Source organism: Chinchilla lanigera, unplaced genomic scaffold (assembly GCF_000276665.1).
Source record: "Chinchilla lanigera isolate Chin_1 unplaced genomic scaffold, ChiLan1.0 scaffold00032, whole genome shotgun sequence".
Lineage (NCBI taxonomy): Eukaryota > Metazoa > Chordata > Mammalia > Rodentia > Chinchillidae > Chinchilla > Chinchilla lanigera.
Genome location: NW_004955433.1, coordinates 14,080,290 through 14,098,083, shown reverse-complemented (window position 1 = coordinate 14,098,083; position 17,794 = coordinate 14,080,290). Strand labels below are relative to the sequence as shown.

The following is a 17,794-nucleotide window of genomic DNA, read 5'->3' as shown; positions in this document are numbered from 1 at the left end:
TCCCTTCCGCCACTGGGCCAAGTGAACCTTCTAACCCTGTCATTGTCTATTCTCTCTATTTTTAACTCCTGGTCTGCAGCTCACACCAGTTCCCCCGAATTCCTCTGCTCTTGTGATGCAGATGTAGGCTCCGGACTAAGGACAGAGGAAGTGGGAGGGGCAAACTTTGGCTGCAAAGGTTAAGACAATTTACATAATACAGTAATGATGGAGGGGAGATGGAAGGAGAGGAGAAAAGTGGATGGAGGAGGGGAGAGGAGAAAGGACGTGAAGAACAGCTTCTGAGAGGAAGAGGCAGGAGAAGAAAGGGAGGGAGACCTTTCAAAATAAAACAATAAATAGTCAAAGGGGGCTGGGAATGTAGCTCAGTGGTAGAACACTTGGACAGTCTGTTCAAGGCCATGGGTTTAATCACCAGCACTGAAAAAAAAAAGAGGCACTGTGGATCTGAGCCACAGGGACGGTACAGGTTACACATCTACAATATATGTTTGTATTTTGTAGTGTAGTGCACGGCCCTGGGTGAGGCACTTGGCCTCTTTGTGCCTCACTTTTTTCACTTATAAAGTGGAGATAATAGCAGTGCTGCATAGGTAGTTGTTAGGGTTAAATGACTTACATGTTAAATAATATTTATTAAATAACAATGGGAATTGTTTAAAACAGAACCTGGGATGTAAAAACTGGAAGCTACTGCTACCCTGGAGCCACAATTCCTGGGGCTCTGGTTCTCCACACCCATCTACTCACTGGTCACTCCCACATACGAGTCCGTTAGGTTTGAAGGCAGACTCACTGGACAGCAGCTGGGCGCTGCCCCCAGACTTTCTGCCTGAACCTTTTCCTTGCTCCCACCGTCCAGGCAGGTGACACAAGTGTCTTAGTTTCTTGGTCCTTACCTTTTTGCCCCTTTACTGCTTTCTGCCGCTCCCCTCTGAACTGCTCCTCCTTCCTGACCCCTCAATTAGACCTCCACACCTCACGCATGGCCTAGTGCAGTCAGTCCCTAACCTGTGCCCCCATTTTCAGGATCTCCCCCCTAGTCCACTCTGCACATGCCATTAGAAGAGCTGCCTAAAATCTCATTTTGTTTCCACTCCTCTCCAGTTCCTACTGCTAATAAGATAAAACCCAAATTCCCATATGTTCCAAGGCCTTCCAAGTCTTGCTCCATGGTGTCTTTAATTTTGCCACGCTATGCTCACATCCCACTGCTGTTCTGGCTGTGGGCCTGCTCTGCCAATTAAATCTCCTTTGGATCATTACCACTGCCTTTTCTCAGGGTTCTTCTGCAGCATTAGGCCCTTTCCTTATCCAGACCTATACCTGTCTGACCATACCTATACTTCAAGGATGGTTTCAGCCTCCCTTCCCCTAAGAAGTTTCCCAGATCCCCGCATGGCAAGGCTGTGCTCATTTAGCCTGTGAGCCTCATCATCAGAAGAGACGGCCAGCTCCTCAGAGGCCTTGATTCATAGGCCTCTGACCTTTTTGCACAGGGTTTGGCACAAGTCTCCACAGGACAGGTACTGAACAATCAACATATAATCCTTTAGTGATGAAATTCCAAGTACTTTCCTTTTTTCCCTGAGAACTGAGAAAGTGAAAAATGTTATTCCATCCAAGGGATGCATTTCAAAGACCTACTATGTTCTGAACATTATGCTGCTTGTTGGGGTACGGAGTTGATCCAAAGGTGAATGACCCAAACCTTGATCAGAAAGATCTTAAATGTGAACAGTTCTCATTCTAGCCTCCCTCAGTGGGCTTAAAGTGGTCTGGAACTCCCTGAAGTTGTCAACAAAATTTCCTAGATATGTGTATATGTGCCTCTTTCTGGCAGAGAAGGCTGGTGGCTTTTATCAGCTGCTGCAAGGAATTCTAACCCAACTAAAGTGCAAGGCTCACTGCTCTAAGGACAGAGACATCCACACAATCACCCTGTATACCAGTGCATGGCGTAAGTGCTTAATGGAGAGAAAGCACTGTACTCTGCTGCTCTGACATGGGGGGAGGCGGGGAGTGGATGGAAGACAGCGTGTACAGCTGGTTCTTACTAAATGGAGCACTTCCATGAAGAAGGGAAGCAGAAAAGAGAGTGGAGGCTGAGAGAAGGCCTAGCAAAGGCCTGAGGAGAAGAGCATGTCTTTATCTGTCATCTAGTGAGGCTGAGGCATATAGTCTGGGGCCATAGGATGATGCAAGCACACGCCACGGTCTTCCCCTCTTTCAGGAAGCTCATGCAAAACCACACAGCCTCAAGCAAGTTCACAAGACTGAGAGGCCAAGGGAGGAACCAGTCAGTTCTCCTTCAAGTGGAGGGCCAGGAAAGGTGGGGAGCCAGTTGCCAGGAGAAGCCCAGGGACACTTGTTCCAGTGGCTGCACTACAGTCTAGCAAGTAGGCTTTTAGAAGCCCTTGGGGCACAAAGCTGGCTAGTCCCACAGAGGCCCTGGGTATGGGGCTGTCCTCCAGATATAACCATGGGGGGAGTGAGGGCAGCAGAAGTAGATAAGGCCTGAGTAGGAAGAGGGTCTTTTCTTTAGAGATCCAAACACCGTCTGAGTACTGCATGGAGTGGTTCCCAACATCCAAATGACAGATCCCCTAGGTGAACAGGCCCTCAGGAAATCAGAGAAACAGTAATTTTGAGGCTCAGCTCTGAGGCCAGGGTGCTGGACAGCAACAACTAGGCTGCTGAGGTAGACCACGCTTAGGAGAACTTTACCTTCTTCCAGTCACCTGGCTCACTCCTCCCTCAGGGCTCCTTGGTGCTCCTTGGAAAACTTTTGTCTGCTCCCCCCACTCCCTTATGTCCCTTGTTAGTTTTCACCCTGTCCTGGTCATCTTGTGAGGCTATGCGTCACCTACTTGAAGACTTGTTTGCTGTCTGTATCTCTACAGAGGAAGCTCGCTGAGGATGAGGAAAAGGGAAGAAGAATCTTGGCTTCCCACAGCCGGCCCCTGCCAGCAGGCCCTGAAGCCTCTACTACCCTCCCAGGCCTGTGTGCCCACTATCAACAGAGGAGAATCAATGCCACTCTGGCCTACCCAGCTGCTCCCAGGAAAGCCCTTCTCCAGCTGCCAGGCTTGCTTCAACCTGAGTCTTGAACTTAATTTATGTCCCTGCTCCTCAGAGGGAGGAGCAGAATACAGGGAAGAGGTGCACATGAGCTCAGAGGCCTCGCCAGGCAGAAGATCATCCCTGTACGCCTGTACTGCCAAGGTCCCACCTGCTGTAACAGGCTTGGGCTTGGACTCTACTGAGTCTGCTGGGCTCTCCAGGGAGTCCTGTTGCTTTCCATCTTCCCTCGATTGCAGCCCTCCCACTCTCCTACCTGAAGGCTGCCTTGGTGCGAAAGTCTCATCAAGGAGAGATAGCCAGAGAAGAGCCTGTTTGCCAGAGGCTCTACTATGTAACCAGTAACCTATCAGCCTCCTAGCAATTCCCAAGTAATCATCTCTTTATTCAGGATAAAGCGGAAAAAAATTCCACAGGAACAGTTAACGTTTTCCAAAATGGAAGGAGAAAAGCATTCCAAAGTCACATTTGCCTCTTCCGAGTTATACTCAGGGGAGGAGACTCTGGGAAGCAAAAGCTGACTGGGATCTCAAGTGCCACACATATGCGGGGTGTGCCATTAGTCCTGCCTGCCATCTGGTTAGCTGAGATTTGAGGAGGCACCATCTCCCCCTCGGGCCCCAGGAGAAGAGAAACCAAAGGCCTGGGGCCTGTACCATGTCTGAAGGTCACACTAGGCCCCACCTGCTTTCCGTCTCAGTGCCTGCATGGATTTAGAATGAATTAATACAGGTAAAGGCGCAGGGCTTGGCAGTAAGTAGTGCTCAACACATGACAGCCATTTTACTTTGTTGTTACCACTGTGAAGGTGAATGAGACCCTGTGCTCCCCCAGCCAACACGGATGATCTGGGCGTCTCCTGAGTGTCTGCTTTCTCCATACACCACTGCTGCTGTGCCTACTCCTATATCCCCAGCACTGAGTATGCTGGAAGCCCGTAGTGAACGCTTAACAGAAGCAAGACTGAAGGACTAACAGTACCTCTCAGTTTGCCTTCCTCCTTCCATAGCCCTGGCTCTGCTGACCACAACCAAAGCTGGTGTCCTGTGGGGCAACTGCTTCTGACTCAGGCTCCTGAGAGGCACGCAACAGACTGGCCAGGCCTCTGCCAGCACCCCTCCCCGCCACCGTGCCCCAAGTGGGCCTGCAACACCCTCTCAGTCATCCAATTTCCTACGAGTCTGGAGGAGCCAGTGCCTGAGCCAGGGTGACTCTACCCCATGGAATTAGGATTTTGCGCATAAAATATTAAATTTTGCATTTAAAGTTATCTGTCACAGATGATTTATCAGCTGCACAGAGACTATGATAGCTTTCCTCTGTAAGAGAGATGAATTTTAGCAAAAAAAAAAAAAAAAAGAAAAAGTATAAGCTGCACAGTAGCCAGGAACAGATACTATCCAGAATCTCCAGTGCAGGCCTGGTGTTTGCTGAGAGGCCTCCCCTGCTCCCTTTCCCTGGCTCTGGAGAGGATGGTGGGATTCTCTATCAAAACAGTTGGCAAAGTGCTGCTTCTAGATCAAGTTCTCTGAGCCTGTTTTTGCTTCTCCCTTACAGCTCCCCTCCCCTTCCTTTGCCAGTGAAGCTACACTTGGCTTTGCCAGCGTAGCTGCATACAGTTCAGTCATCCCGTGAATACAAACATTTGTGAATAAGAGGTTTTTGTATACTTATCCAATTCGCCACTTATCAGATATCCAGAAACTTGACCAAAACCCAATCCCTGTTCTAGGACACTGAATCCTGTGGGAAGGAGAGCCTCAGACCTGCCTAGGAGGGGCTGCAAGCATACGCTGTTTAGTATAGGGTACAGCATGTCAAGTCAAACGGCATCCCCCATCCCAAGAAGGCAAAGGCAGCCCTAAGGAGGGGAGAAGGTGGCTAGGCGAGGTGAATTTGACTCAGCAAGTATTTTTCTGATCAGGTCAACTATCTGAGGGTGGGTATTTATCCTGTATCATGGGCGCCTCAGGACAGTCACCAGCCATGGAGTTCTGCAGCTGCTGGCTTTGCAGGTGACTGCTGTGGCCCCATGTTTACATGGTACGCTGGTGCAACGGCTTATGTTGGTGATGGCTGCCATATAGCTGCAATACGGAGCAGTGTCTCTTGCCCCTTTGAGCAGCCTGGTATTATTAGAAAGAAGCAGCAGGGTTACAGAGATAGGTCCGCTCCGTGTTATGCCCCTGAGCTCAGGGACCTGCTTACCTTTTTCTCCTTGTCACCATATTCGATGCCCAAAGTGTCCATGGCTCGGACAATGGCTGCCAGAGACTGAATGGTGTTGCTGTAGACCACAGGCTTGTACTGCTTCACATCTTCTCCGGAGAAGCCATCTTCATGGATGATCCTGGGGAAAAACCATACATACAACACCTGATGAGTGCACTGCCCTGTCCTCACTCAGCGTGGATAGCACTAGGCACTGAAAGCCCTGGGCCACCCTTCCAGGTTACTGGGGTGAGGGTGAGGTCCCACTGGGAGGAACTGCTGGGCTGCTGCAGTAGTGCTGTATAATGTGAAGGAATAAAACCTACAAGAATTGCTGAAAATCATCTAAAAACAGAGTATTGAAGAAAAAACCAGCTTGTCATGCTCACTATATACATGAAAGAAAAGAGATGCTGACAACTATTTTAAGTATTTGAAAGTACTTAGAACAGGAGGAACAAACACTGAGTGAGCACTTAAAATTGGTATTTTAAGCAAAGCTCAGGGTCTTAAGTATACACTCGGGCATATTGCTGGAGATCCTTGTAAGAAGTCTGCAAATGAATAATGTATTTCTCTTCACAGAAAACTCAGTGCTTTTAATGAGGGGAGGATGAATTGCTTAAAATGAAAGAATAACTATCGTCATGGTCAACAGAAAAGTCAACAGAAGATGTTTCCCTGCTCTTTAATCTTTGGCTGGGATTTAATCACCAAGTCACCCTTATTTTGTTAGATCTCAGCAGTGACACAGAGTCCACGCAAAGGACATCACAGTTCTCAGAGGGTGCATAACCCTCACTGGTGGCCCCTCAACGCATGTTCATTGCGGATAAGGATCCGAATAAGACAGAAAGCAGAAAGGGGACTTCATGCCAAAGCTGTAAGAATCCTCTCATAACTGGAGTACTTGACAAAGAGCAAATAAAACCTAAGACAAACACCTAACATTAACTGTTCCCCAATAAACTGTGTGAACTCCTCTATGGACACACTTTTCAGACCGAGATGCAATGCACCGACCCGACAGCTGAGCCCTTGCTTCTACCTCACCAGCCTTCTCCATTCTTTCATTACCTTCAGAGCAGGAGAACAGTGCTAACAGTCCTTTTTTTTTTTTTTTTTTTAAAGCCAGCTTTATTGAGCTATAATTTACAAATACTATACTATCTGCCCATACTAAGTATTGTAATTCAGTGCCATCCACACTCAGGGATCTCATTATCAACACCCAGAACTATGCTGAACCAATCAGTGGATTAATTTAATAAGTACGCACCCTTAATCTCAGCATCACACACCCTGTATCCAGCCACCTCCAAAAAGTCCCACCTGTGACCTCAGGAAGCTTTGGGGCACGTCTAAATATAAGACATAACAAAGGGACCCAGGAGGTGTCCACCAGACCACAGAGCAGGCAGGGAGCAGCCAAGCAGAACTCTGTGGCTCTCTGGGCAGCAGAGATAAGAATCAGAGTTCAGAAGGTTGAGGCAGATGGCTTTGGAGAGAAACCTGCAGAGAGCGCTCCAGGCATTTGCTTGGGGTCCATCTGAGTCTTTGGCTGAGTAGCTGAGATGCCATAGCTGGGCACAGAAATGGTACCAAGGAAAGAGAGAGCTTCAGGGAGCACACAGGCTGAACAGTTTCTAGAGCCCCCTTGTACGGGGAATAGACAAGTTCCTACCAGCCAGAGTAGACAGTCCTTGTAGGATGTCTGGGGCATTCAGCAGAGGCCCCAGATGGCTCATGCGATGGTATAGGGCTAAATTAGCTCTAAGGCTCCAGAGCCTGTCCTAACAATGCTGAAAAACAAGCCTGGAAAAAAAATCAAGCTGACCTGCAAGTAATTTCACTGCTTGATAGAATAATGTCAACATTCTTTAAATGAATGTCACAAAACCCAGATAGTCAACATGATATGCAAATATCACCATCCAATAAAAAATTCTTGGACATGCAAAGAAGCAGGAAAGTGACCCCTACGTAGGAGAAAAATTAGTCAATAGAAGAAGAGATGTGACAGAGATGATAACAAATAAGGATGTCAAAGCATTTATTTTAGCAGGGTGTGGTGGCACACACCAGTAATCCCAGCACTCAGGAGGATGAGGCAGGAGGATTACCAGCTCAGTGCCAGCCTATGGTACATAAAGACTTCAAGGCCACCCTGCACTACAATGTGAGATCCTGTTTTAAAAAACTGAAACAAACAAAAACCAATGATTTAAAATGTTCTCAGAAAGTTAAAGGATACCATGAATCTAATTAGGAAAGAAATAGAATATATACAAAGAGATGATACACAGTAGCTGAAATGAAAATTTTACTGAATGTGATTAAAAGAAGATTAGACACATGGAAGATTGGTCATCTTGAAGACATGGCAATAAAAATTATCCCAATAGAGGCAAGAAGAGGAAGAGGGCTGAAAATTAATATGTGTAAAATTTATGTAACAACTGCATAAAGAATAAGAGGGAAGAATGCTGTAGAAAGACTCATCATGTGAAATGAAAGACACCCATTGTAAACACTAAAAGAATCACTGAAAATCTTAAAAGAAAGGCAATTGCCAACCAGACTCTCTAGAGGTGGCTGACCTGAGCAGTGTGCATGCGAGTGTGTGCGTGTGTATGCATGTGCGCACGTGTGTGTGTGCATGTGAGCACGTGTGTGTGAGATCTAGAGATCCCCACGGTGCGATGTGCTTCACCAGAAACCAGGGAAGAGATCCTATGGCATTGTTTTGGGGCCCACAGGCCCTGTCACCCTCTTGGGTGGGCTCTCTAGACCCCTGGGTGCCTGTTGGACTTCCTTATACCTAGGTTGCGTCTATCATTTTTCACACCCATGATTAATCTTTATGCTCACCCAATGAAGTAGGAAGGGTACATTTTTTTTGATGCACATTTGACAAAAGAGGAAGCCAAAGCTGAGCGAGATTAAGTAATTGGCCAAATGTCCTCAGTGGGCTAGCGTCAGAGCTAGGAATGGAACCTAGGTCTCCAAGTTCACAGTCCTATCTGCCACACCTCAAGCCATACACTGGACGAGCCCTGGAAGGTATCAGCCTGGTGCCTCGTGTCAGCTGTGGTGGCTCCAAGAAAGGAAATGTCCATTGAGGTTTGCAGAAATGATGCAATTTGGGTAAAACTGCTCAAGACATGATTATCAGGCTTGTAACTTATTCAAACTGGTTTATATTCGCTTAAAACCGCACTTATTGTTTCAGGGCAGAATTTTATATCCTTTCTCCCTTCCCCAAAATAAAAAAGCACTCACTCAAGACTAGAAAACTTGGACCATACAGAAAAGAAGCAACATTGTTCATAATTCCACTACTCAGAGAAAAGCACTGAATATTTTGGTGTAAGACCTTCCATGCCATTTTGTCATGTCACAGTCTTCCTTTTTTTTTTTTCCTCCCAGCAATGATTTGAGACAAATATCCTTAAAAGTATCAAGTAAAGCCCCTTTATTTTCTCTGTCTCCTTATCACTCCTGAGAGGCCACACAGAGCAGTGGCCACGGCTTAGGTGGCAGACGAGCCTGAAACAGTGCCAGCTCTGTCACTGAGGAGCTGTGTGTCCTCCAAATATAATTTTTGTCATTTGTGGCATTAAAAAAAAAACAAAACAGAACAGTAACTGTGGCCAGTGTGTGCAGGTTTACTTTCTGTGTCAAATGCTTAACTTGTTACAGTTCATCTAATTGCCAAGACAATCCTGAGGGATAATATCATCAATTTCTCTTCCCAGATGAGGAAACTGAGGCCTAGAGAGGTCAGGCTGCTCACGGGAGGGCACACCACCTCTACGTGGCAGAGCAGCATCTGAGGTGCTGCTTGTGGCTGGAAGGCAGATGCTGAGGCAGGGCTGCTTCTTCCACCCTGGGCCCTACAACGGTTCAAGAGGCTCCCGAGGATGCACGTATAACACAAGCCGCAGCCCCTCCAATGTCTGCTCCGTGTTCGGGGTGGGGGAGTTGGGCAAGGAAAGGAAACCTGGGGTGAGGTTGGCGATGCCCTTAGTGGGGCTTATTTTCATGGGATGACCCATTTCTGAGTCCCCGGGATGTGCCTTGGTCTTGATTTGGAAAGCAGGAATGGGCTTTACTAAGGCTCCATGAGATGCAGCAGCCCCAGGCAGAAGTGTGGAGTGGAAGAGTACAGAATCGGGTACCAGAGACATCATTTGAGCCTTCAGATCCAACCATACCTGAAGTCAACCTTATCTACCCCTTGGAGTGATAGGAGCTAAAATAACTCCCTCTTATTTTTGCATAAGCTAATGTGACTTGGGTGTCTGTCACTCATAACCAATAGTCATGCATAAACCATTTTATGATGGATAACAATAACCAGAGATCATTTCACAGTAGACTTATTAATTTTTTTTTACCACTAGCCCATCAGCCCTTGGCATCACATCTCGCCCATCTCTGCTCTTCTTCTCTGTATTACCTGGTGTAACGGTGGGCTCTGGAGAGCACTTGGTGCAAGTGAGACTTAACTACCTAAGCCAGGAATATACAGAGGATAAGACCTGCTCCTCCAAGATGCTCACTAGAGGAGGCAGACGTGTACCCCTATATAGGATGAGTGTGGATCTCCCAGATTTCTTACACTGGAGGAGCCAGGGTAGCAAAGGGGAGGCCAAGCTAGTTCTGCCTTGGGGACCACCCATAACTCAAGTATTCCAGGCCTGTCAGCCAGAAGAACCAGGAGGAGGGAGCAAGAGGTCTGACCAGGCGAACCCATAACTCAAGTACTCCAGGCCTCTCAGCCAGAAGAACCAGGAGGAGGGAGCAAGAGGTCTGACCAGGCGAGGGCTGACTCTACAGGCCTGAGCATTCGACTTTGGACAGAAGCTGCCAACTGGACTCTGGGAACCTGGCAACGCTGCGAGGTGAGGAGATCTCAAGTGGAAAGTGGAGAGGGAGGGTGTCGGCTTGGCCCGAGCAGGTCTGAGAGCTCTCTGGGAGGAGGCAGTTGAAGAGGGACCCATGCTTCTCCCACTTCGTTCTTCTCAGCTGCCCTGGGGACCTTGAGGCAGCCCAGACTTGGGCTCCCTTTGCTCCCTATTTCCCTTTCACACTGCAGGACCGCACTGAGCTGCAGGAAGCCTCTCTGGGCACAGTGGCCTTATATGGGCACAGAACCACAGGCTTAAGAGCTGGAAGGGACCCTGGATGATCGTCTGGCTTGGCAGCCATTCTCCTCCTCTGACTAACAGACCCTCTGAGACTGTGACAAATGCACCAGCACACACTTTCCCCCTTAATTTCTAGAGGTTTATGAACACACAGGCCTTAAGGCTCATGAACACACAGGCCTCCATCTCCAGCTGAATTAAATGTCCCTGCCACTAGCAAAAGGACAGTCTCTCCATCCTCGAGCAGGGTCCCAGCAGTGGCTCAGATTGGATGCATGCACTGGGGGTTCTGGAGCCAGACACTGGCTGTGTGGTGGGTAATTTCCCTAGCTGCCTGGTGGCTCAGCTTCCTCAAAGGCTTCCTGCAGATGGGAACAGGAAGAGTAGCAGTCTTCACGGGGTCCCGGCTAGGATAAAAAAGATGACAGGGTGTGCCCAGCACGGTTGGCACCGAAGCAGTGCTAGCTGTTGGTATTAATGTTACATTTGGGAGGTGGGTGGCAGAAAGAAGTGCAGTCCTGTGTTTGTCCTCTGGAGGAAGAGGATGTGAAGAAAGAGGAGGGGAGCTGGGAAGCCCTGGGAGAACCTTTCCCTGCCAAGAAGAGAAGGAAAGGCTGACCACTCTAGCAGAGAGAGAGGAGGGTGCCAAAGGGGCATTCTCTGGACTAGAGGAGCGCACTCTGCTCATTTACCAAACGAACGTCTTGGGAGCCACTACAGGTAGAGAAGCTGAATTTCCCAATCTGGGGCTGTCGTGGCAATGTCGTAAAGTATGTTTATGAACACAGATGGAAAAGCACACAATGGCAGGTGGCATTGGGGTCAGGGCTCTGTATTTTGCTCCTGTAACCATCAATAATGGATTCCAGCCATCAAGAAGACTGGATCAGCAGTGGGGACATAGTCCTGGAGCTAAGTCCTCTCCAGGGAAAGTGAGCACCGACCACACTGGTCCCACAGAACATGATTAACCAAGGAATGAACAGTAAGATGCCAGTACTTCAGTTAATAAGCACATGCTACAATTAGGAGGCACCACAGAATCTATCAGAACATTGGAGGCAGATGGGAATGTAAAATAAAAACACCTGTTACAGTAGAATATGTGTCCCGTGTGGCCATACTCATAAAACTGTGCGTACGATTGTGCTGGGTGGTGGGAGAGGAGGAAGGAGTGAGAAAGAGAGGAGGATATGGGAGGACAAGTAACAGAATACATCAGTCATCACTTCTGAGTGGTGGCACTCAGTACTTTGTCACCTTTTCTTTACACAATCATTTCCGGTTTTTAAAATGTGCATTTGTTATTTGAAAAAAACAAGCAATCACTTTCAAGGGGAGACAGATACTTCATGTTTGACCTGGGGACCACAATGACCAGGAGAGGGGACTAGAATGCCAGGATAAAGTCAGCAGGGCCTCTGGGTGGGCCTCCACTGCAAAGCTGTAAGGCTAGCTTCCCACCTTCAAGGGCTCTCAGGCTGCGCGGTGACATAAGGCCAGTACTGAGAATGCAGAAGACAATAACGTGAGGTAGCATCTGCCGAGGGCCAATTGAAGATGTGCGGCTCCTGCCCTACAGCATTCCCTTCTCCCAGGGAGAGCTCCTTTCCCTGCCTCCCTTACAGCTAAGAGTGGCTATGTGATCTAGTTCAAGCCAGTAAGCCTGAAAGGGAGATGGCTATATACGCCTCTGGGCAAGTTTTCCCACCCAGGCCAAAGAGAAAGGCCTTTGAGAACTGCTGTCCTGCCCACCTTTCTCCCGGCTTCCCAAATAGCTGTTTCCCCACCAGCCGTTCCCTGGTTCTGCCTTTATGTGTGGCTGTATGAGGAAGTAAATGCTGGAGACTTTGCAGCCCTCTTCTCACCATGATGTTAATCGTCACCACTCTGTGGACACCATGTTCAGAGGGACCAGCAGAGCTGTCCAATCAAGCCTTCTGGGGCTGTGTGATAACAGAGGTCATGCTCCTATAACGATGCCCCCGTACTTGGGCCAAAGAAATGGTCATGCTTGGAGTCCACACAGAAATAGTCATTTTTCAGGTGGGAAATGGTGACTTAGAAGAATTGCCCAGAAGGAAATGTCAGGTGATGGGATAGCAGGGGAAGTCCCCAGAGGCCTTTCCATGGTGCTGCAGGCCTGTTACATTCCTTGACCCTCTCCTGCGTACAGAAGGTGACAGACAGTACTAGGTGGGAAAAAGACTGAACCAACTGCACAACAGAAAGATTCTTTCCATGTTGTCGTAGAAGCTCTAGTTACCAATACACTGGGGAATTCTTTGGGGCACATTTTGCAAGCAGCTTTACTCATTCAGTTTTTGTCTATTCTCTGGGTACCTACTACATGCCAGGCACTGTCATCAAGCGCTGAGGATGCAGGAATGAACCAAGGGACCTGGTCCCTGTCCTGAGAAGCTGACATGCTAAGTGGAGGAAACAGATGTTGAATAATTTCCCAAATGGTTATTTAAACTGTAAGGGGGGCAAAGGAAAATTTAAACTATAATAAAGATAAGAGGAAGAGTTTGTATGCAGGGCAGGGCAACCTCTTTGGAGCAGGGGATGCAGACTCAGCAGGATACACATGCAGGTGGCCTCTGGTGTCTGCCAGAGCCCTGGCTGGGTGCTAGGAAGATGTGTGCTCTGTGAACAAAGGCAGTGCTCGTGCTGGCAGACAGGATCTCAGTTGGTAGGGCTGCTCTGGAACTTGCCCTCACATGCGTCTCACGATTCCTCCTAAGGGAGGCTTCTCTAGATTCTAAATCAGAGAGTGTAAGAAGTAAGCTAGTTCAATGGGGCAGATATCACAAACACCAGCCAGGGTGAGGTGCTGGCAGGAGACGACGCGGTGGGGGGAGCAGCCAAGAAAGGCAGAGATGGTTCCACCTGAGACCCCTTATGCTCCCCATCCCAACTGCCACTGCTCTTGCATTTCCTCTCATACGCAGTAAGTCTTGGAGCCAGTGGGATGTGACCTGTGGTGAGGCCTGGCCCCTGACTTGGACACCACCAGGAGTGATAGCCAAGCTGAGAAGTATACAGTGGTCTACAGGGCACAGGGTGTTGAAGGATATGGGGATGGGTGAGTGGCAGGAGTTTCTGGGAAATGCAGCAGCCCCAATCCCCCACAGTACACCATTCACTCATTCACTTGTTCATTCATTCCACAAATACATATTGAGGCTATTTTATTCATTAACAGTGGGCACTATGGGCAAGTTACCGAGCCTTCTGGGTCCAGATCTCTCTTCTGTAAAATGTGTGCAATGACTGTTCTCTAAAGAGCTGTTGGCAGTATTAAATAATGTGTGGGGAGGGACCAGATCACAGTAAGGTCCAATCAGTGCCAGCTGCTAATGTTATTTAAAAGCCACAGATAAATCAGTGTCAAAGCAAAGCTAGAGCACTGGTTTTGTTTCCCAAGCCATGGATCCCCTCCTACCCAGTAAAATCCCTGGACCCAACTGAAGCGAGCACTGAAGGCCGGAAGGAACCCATGTTCTGAACGCCTGGCTCAGAGACCACTGGATGGGCAGAAGTAAGATGTGTGTGTGTATTCTGATTCTGTGTGTATTCAGAACTTTGTATTCTGATTTCCCAGAATCCTGAGAGCAGAGACCCTGAGATCTGGAGGGCCCTGTTAGGAAGTAAGGTTTTGCTTTCTGTTAAGACTTGTGTTTAGATGTCCCCGCAAAGCCTCATGTGGTCATAGGTGGGATGCTGGGATTAATTATAGGATGCTAGGGTTGAGGATACCTACCCTAAGTGTGAGTGCTACCTGCCCTAAGAGCGGTAGCCTGGATAGAATATAAGGGACAGAAAGAGGGCTGATGCCACCACTTGCTGTTTGCTGCTTTCTGCTTGTCTGCTGCTGTCTTTTGCCTGCTCTGCGGATACTCCTCTGCCATGCCACCCTGCCTTGGAGCCAGCTGATTATGGACTGAAACCTCTATAAACGGTGATCCCAAATAAATCTTTCCTGCTTTAACTTTGGGTGTTGGGTATGTTGTTTCAGCAACGAGAAAAGTCACTAAGACATTTTCTCAGGCATAAAGCCCAGCTCCTTGGCTGGCAGGGTCAGGACACTCCAAGATCACTTCTTTTAATCCTCCACTGCCTCTCCCCAGGCAGACAGAATTGGCCTCTGTGTGCCAGGTGTCATGGTCATGGCACCCAGGAGACCATGAACAAGACAGACACAACCCCCTGCCTCCAGGACTCAGAGTCTATGAGTGGCAACAGGAAAGGAAGTAGCCAACCAAACAGATATTATAAAGCAGTAAACACAAAACTGGCAGACTGATTATGGGGGTGGGCAGAGTTAGGACTCAGGCAGTAGTATGTAAAGTTGAGGGCTGAATGGTGAGGGGTGGGCTTGAAGTTATGTGAGGAGGAACATTTCAGGCAGATGGAATAGTAAGTGCAAAGGGTCTGGGGCACCTTGTGTGTGGGAGTAATGGCAGGAAGCCAGAGCTACTGGAATGGACCGGGTGACAAAGAGAGCAACAGGTGGAGGAAGACAAGATCAGAGAGGGCAATAGACGCCCAGTCATGTGCAGTGAATTTACTAGTTATATTTCTATCTTAACTATACACTAAAACAATATTTCTGTCTTAACTATACACTAAAACAGTATTTCTGTCTTAACTATACACTAAAACTATACACTTTCTGTCTTAACTATACACTATAACAAATGCCCACCTAGTAAAATAAAACATGTCCCTCTATGTACCTCCCGCACTGGCCTGACTCCCACCAGTGGTGCTGTTCTCGTCGTGGATTACTTTTAAGTAGCAGCTTTCCCTCCTCCTTCCCTGACTTCTCCAGCCTTGACTGGAAGGTATGTTCTTGGCATGCTTACTGATTCCAACGCACATAGCTAAGGAAAAGAGAAGAAATAAACCAAGAGGGAACCACCATCCATGTGCCGGTGTACAATGCAGTTGTTTCACTTTGGAGTCCGCATGCATACTGTTTTTCCTGCAAGGGAACCACACTATAGACTCTTTTCCTTCACACTGAACCTGACATTCATTTAACAATTGTATCTCTGGCTCTTCCTCCCTCCCTTCCTCCTTCTCTCCCTTCTTGCCTTCCTTCCTTCCTTCTTTTTTTTGTGGTATTGGGGATTGAACTGAAGGACTTTGCATTGAGCTATACACCTAGCCCTTAAAACAATTTCTTTTTTAAAAATTTGAGACTGGATTTTGCTAGGTTGCTAAGTTGCCCAGGCTGGGCTTGAACTTGGGACCCTCCTGCCTCAGCTTTCCAGAGTGCTGGCAATATAGGCATGCACCTCCACACCTCACTGACAATTGATTCTTGGGTACCTTCTTCATGCCAGGTGCTGGGTACAGAGGAGTGAACTTGACCCACACAGCTGTGCCTACCCTTGGGAGCCCTTCAAGTGCAGAGCTGTGGGAGCACACAGCAGAGGCACCAAACTCAGCCCAGCCTGGCCAGAAAGGACTTACGGAAAAAGTCATCCACCTGGATCCACGTCAGCCCAGAGTCTTCTCTGGCCGCTGCTGTCCATCATCTGAATGGACCAGGGGTTAATTCCATCGGACTTTGGGGCTGCTCCTGGATGGGACCTGTTCCAGTTTCAGACCCGGCAGCTGGGAGGCTACCTGTCATAAGCTTATTTTTAGAGAGGCAAAAGCAACAAAACCTGGGCGGCCAAGACAGAGGTTGGCTGACCCCTGTACCTTAGTGTGATGCCTATGAGCACAAATGAGACCCTTGGCTACTTGAAAAGAAGAGAGAGAGAGAAAAAACCTAATTTAAAACCTAGTTGTTTAATTGTAGAGTGAATTTGGTACAAAAATTATTTATACAATAAATAAGAGCCCTTAGTAATTAATGTTGTATTTTAAACTTGCTATTCTCAGAATAACACAGAAGAGTTGGGTATATTTTAAAAAGTTCTAAAGAAAGAATAACAGGCTAATCCCCCAAGGAATGACTGGCACAAAACAAAGAATACGTCCTATGGACAGTGACTTGCAGAATTCTATGATAAAGATGCCATTTTTAATAAGGGCTAGAGCTGGCCAGAAGCAAAGATGTCAGCTGCCAATTGTCACCAGACAGAGTCAGAGACGAGGCTGGGACGTGCTGTGATTCCAGCATAGAAGCTCTGTGGTGAACCATCACGGACCCCGCCCTTCACTGGGTGCATGGTTCTGGGGACGGGGCGGCCAGGGAGATGCTCAGACTGCCGCCTTTCGGAGTGCCACTCCTTGCTCTCTTTTTGATCTGGGTCTTGGGGCCTTGGCCTTGGATGGTGCCTTGGCCTTGGAGACAGAAGACCAGCCTCTTGTGCCACCAGCTACTAACACACACTGCAACCTGAGAAATGGGCAGATGAACCAGGGAGTCCAGTCTTGGTTCTGCCATGGACCTGCGGCCATAAGCTTGGACAAGTCAGTGGGGCTCTGGATTCGTTCCCGCCATGCACTGCCCAGTCTCTCAGGCAGGTCACATGGGTTGTGTCACCTCCCTGTAGCTGGCCTGTTTCTTGGGCTGATCAAGCTCCAGGGTGTCTGGAGCCAAATGCAGCCTTACGGAAAAAGTCATCCACCTGGATCCACGTCAGCCAGAGTCTTCTCTGGCCGCTGCTGTCCCATCATCTGAATGGACCAGGGGTTAATTCCATCAAATCTCTACCGGACTTTGGGGCTGCTCCTGGATGGGACCTGTTCCATTATGGGATTATGTCTGTGTCTTTGCCAAATGCAGCCTTTTGGGGGTTAAAAGCTTAGTAAACATGGAGATCCTTGAGGGCATATTATCCGATGGTTCTTGGTGGACAAAAGAGAGAAGCTCTGAAATGGAGACCTGTGTACTTCAGACACACAGGGCTTTATTCAAAGGTCATTCCTCAGGCCCCCATTACTCCCTGTGTTTATCCCTCCTTATTTTATTTCATAACATGTACCCTATAATAACTCTATATGCATGATATAAAATATATATATATACACACACACAATGTACACACACATACATACACACACACACACACACACACACACACACACACACACAGAGTCTGTCTCCTCACCTATCAATGTGAGGACAGGGACCTTGCTCATTGACCTATTTTGCTCATTGACCACTGTTCAATAAATGTTGGCTGAATGCTGCATGTAGCAGGTGTAGGACCCTTCAGCTCCAAGGTGCCAATTCCACTAACCTAGTCCTTTCTTGAAGACAGGTAGCCTTTTCAGCTGTGAGTCTGGTGAGCACGTACTTCTCCCCGCCACTTTCCTCTTTGCACCCCTGTCTGCCAATCCAGTTTCTGGCCTGGGTGGTGAATGATCTTCCCCCTCAAGTC

At 48.1% G+C, this 17,794-nt stretch overlaps 1 protein-coding gene across 2 annotated transcripts in view; it reads right to left on the bottom strand.

Moving 5' to 3' along the window:
* The window catches only part of Gnao1 (guanine nucleotide binding protein (G protein), alpha activating activity polypeptide O), a 165,819-nt gene that overhangs the window by 72,548 nt on the left and 75,477 nt on the right, over nucleotides 1–17,794 (bottom strand). For both annotated transcript variants that reach the window (XM_005388343.2, XM_005388344.2), the window contains exon 3: nucleotides 5,290–5,431. In XM_005388343.2, coding sequence (XP_005388400.1) covers nucleotides 5,290–5,431 — 142 coding nt within the window. The remainder of the gene's footprint in view (nucleotides 1–5,289; nucleotides 5,432–17,794) is intronic.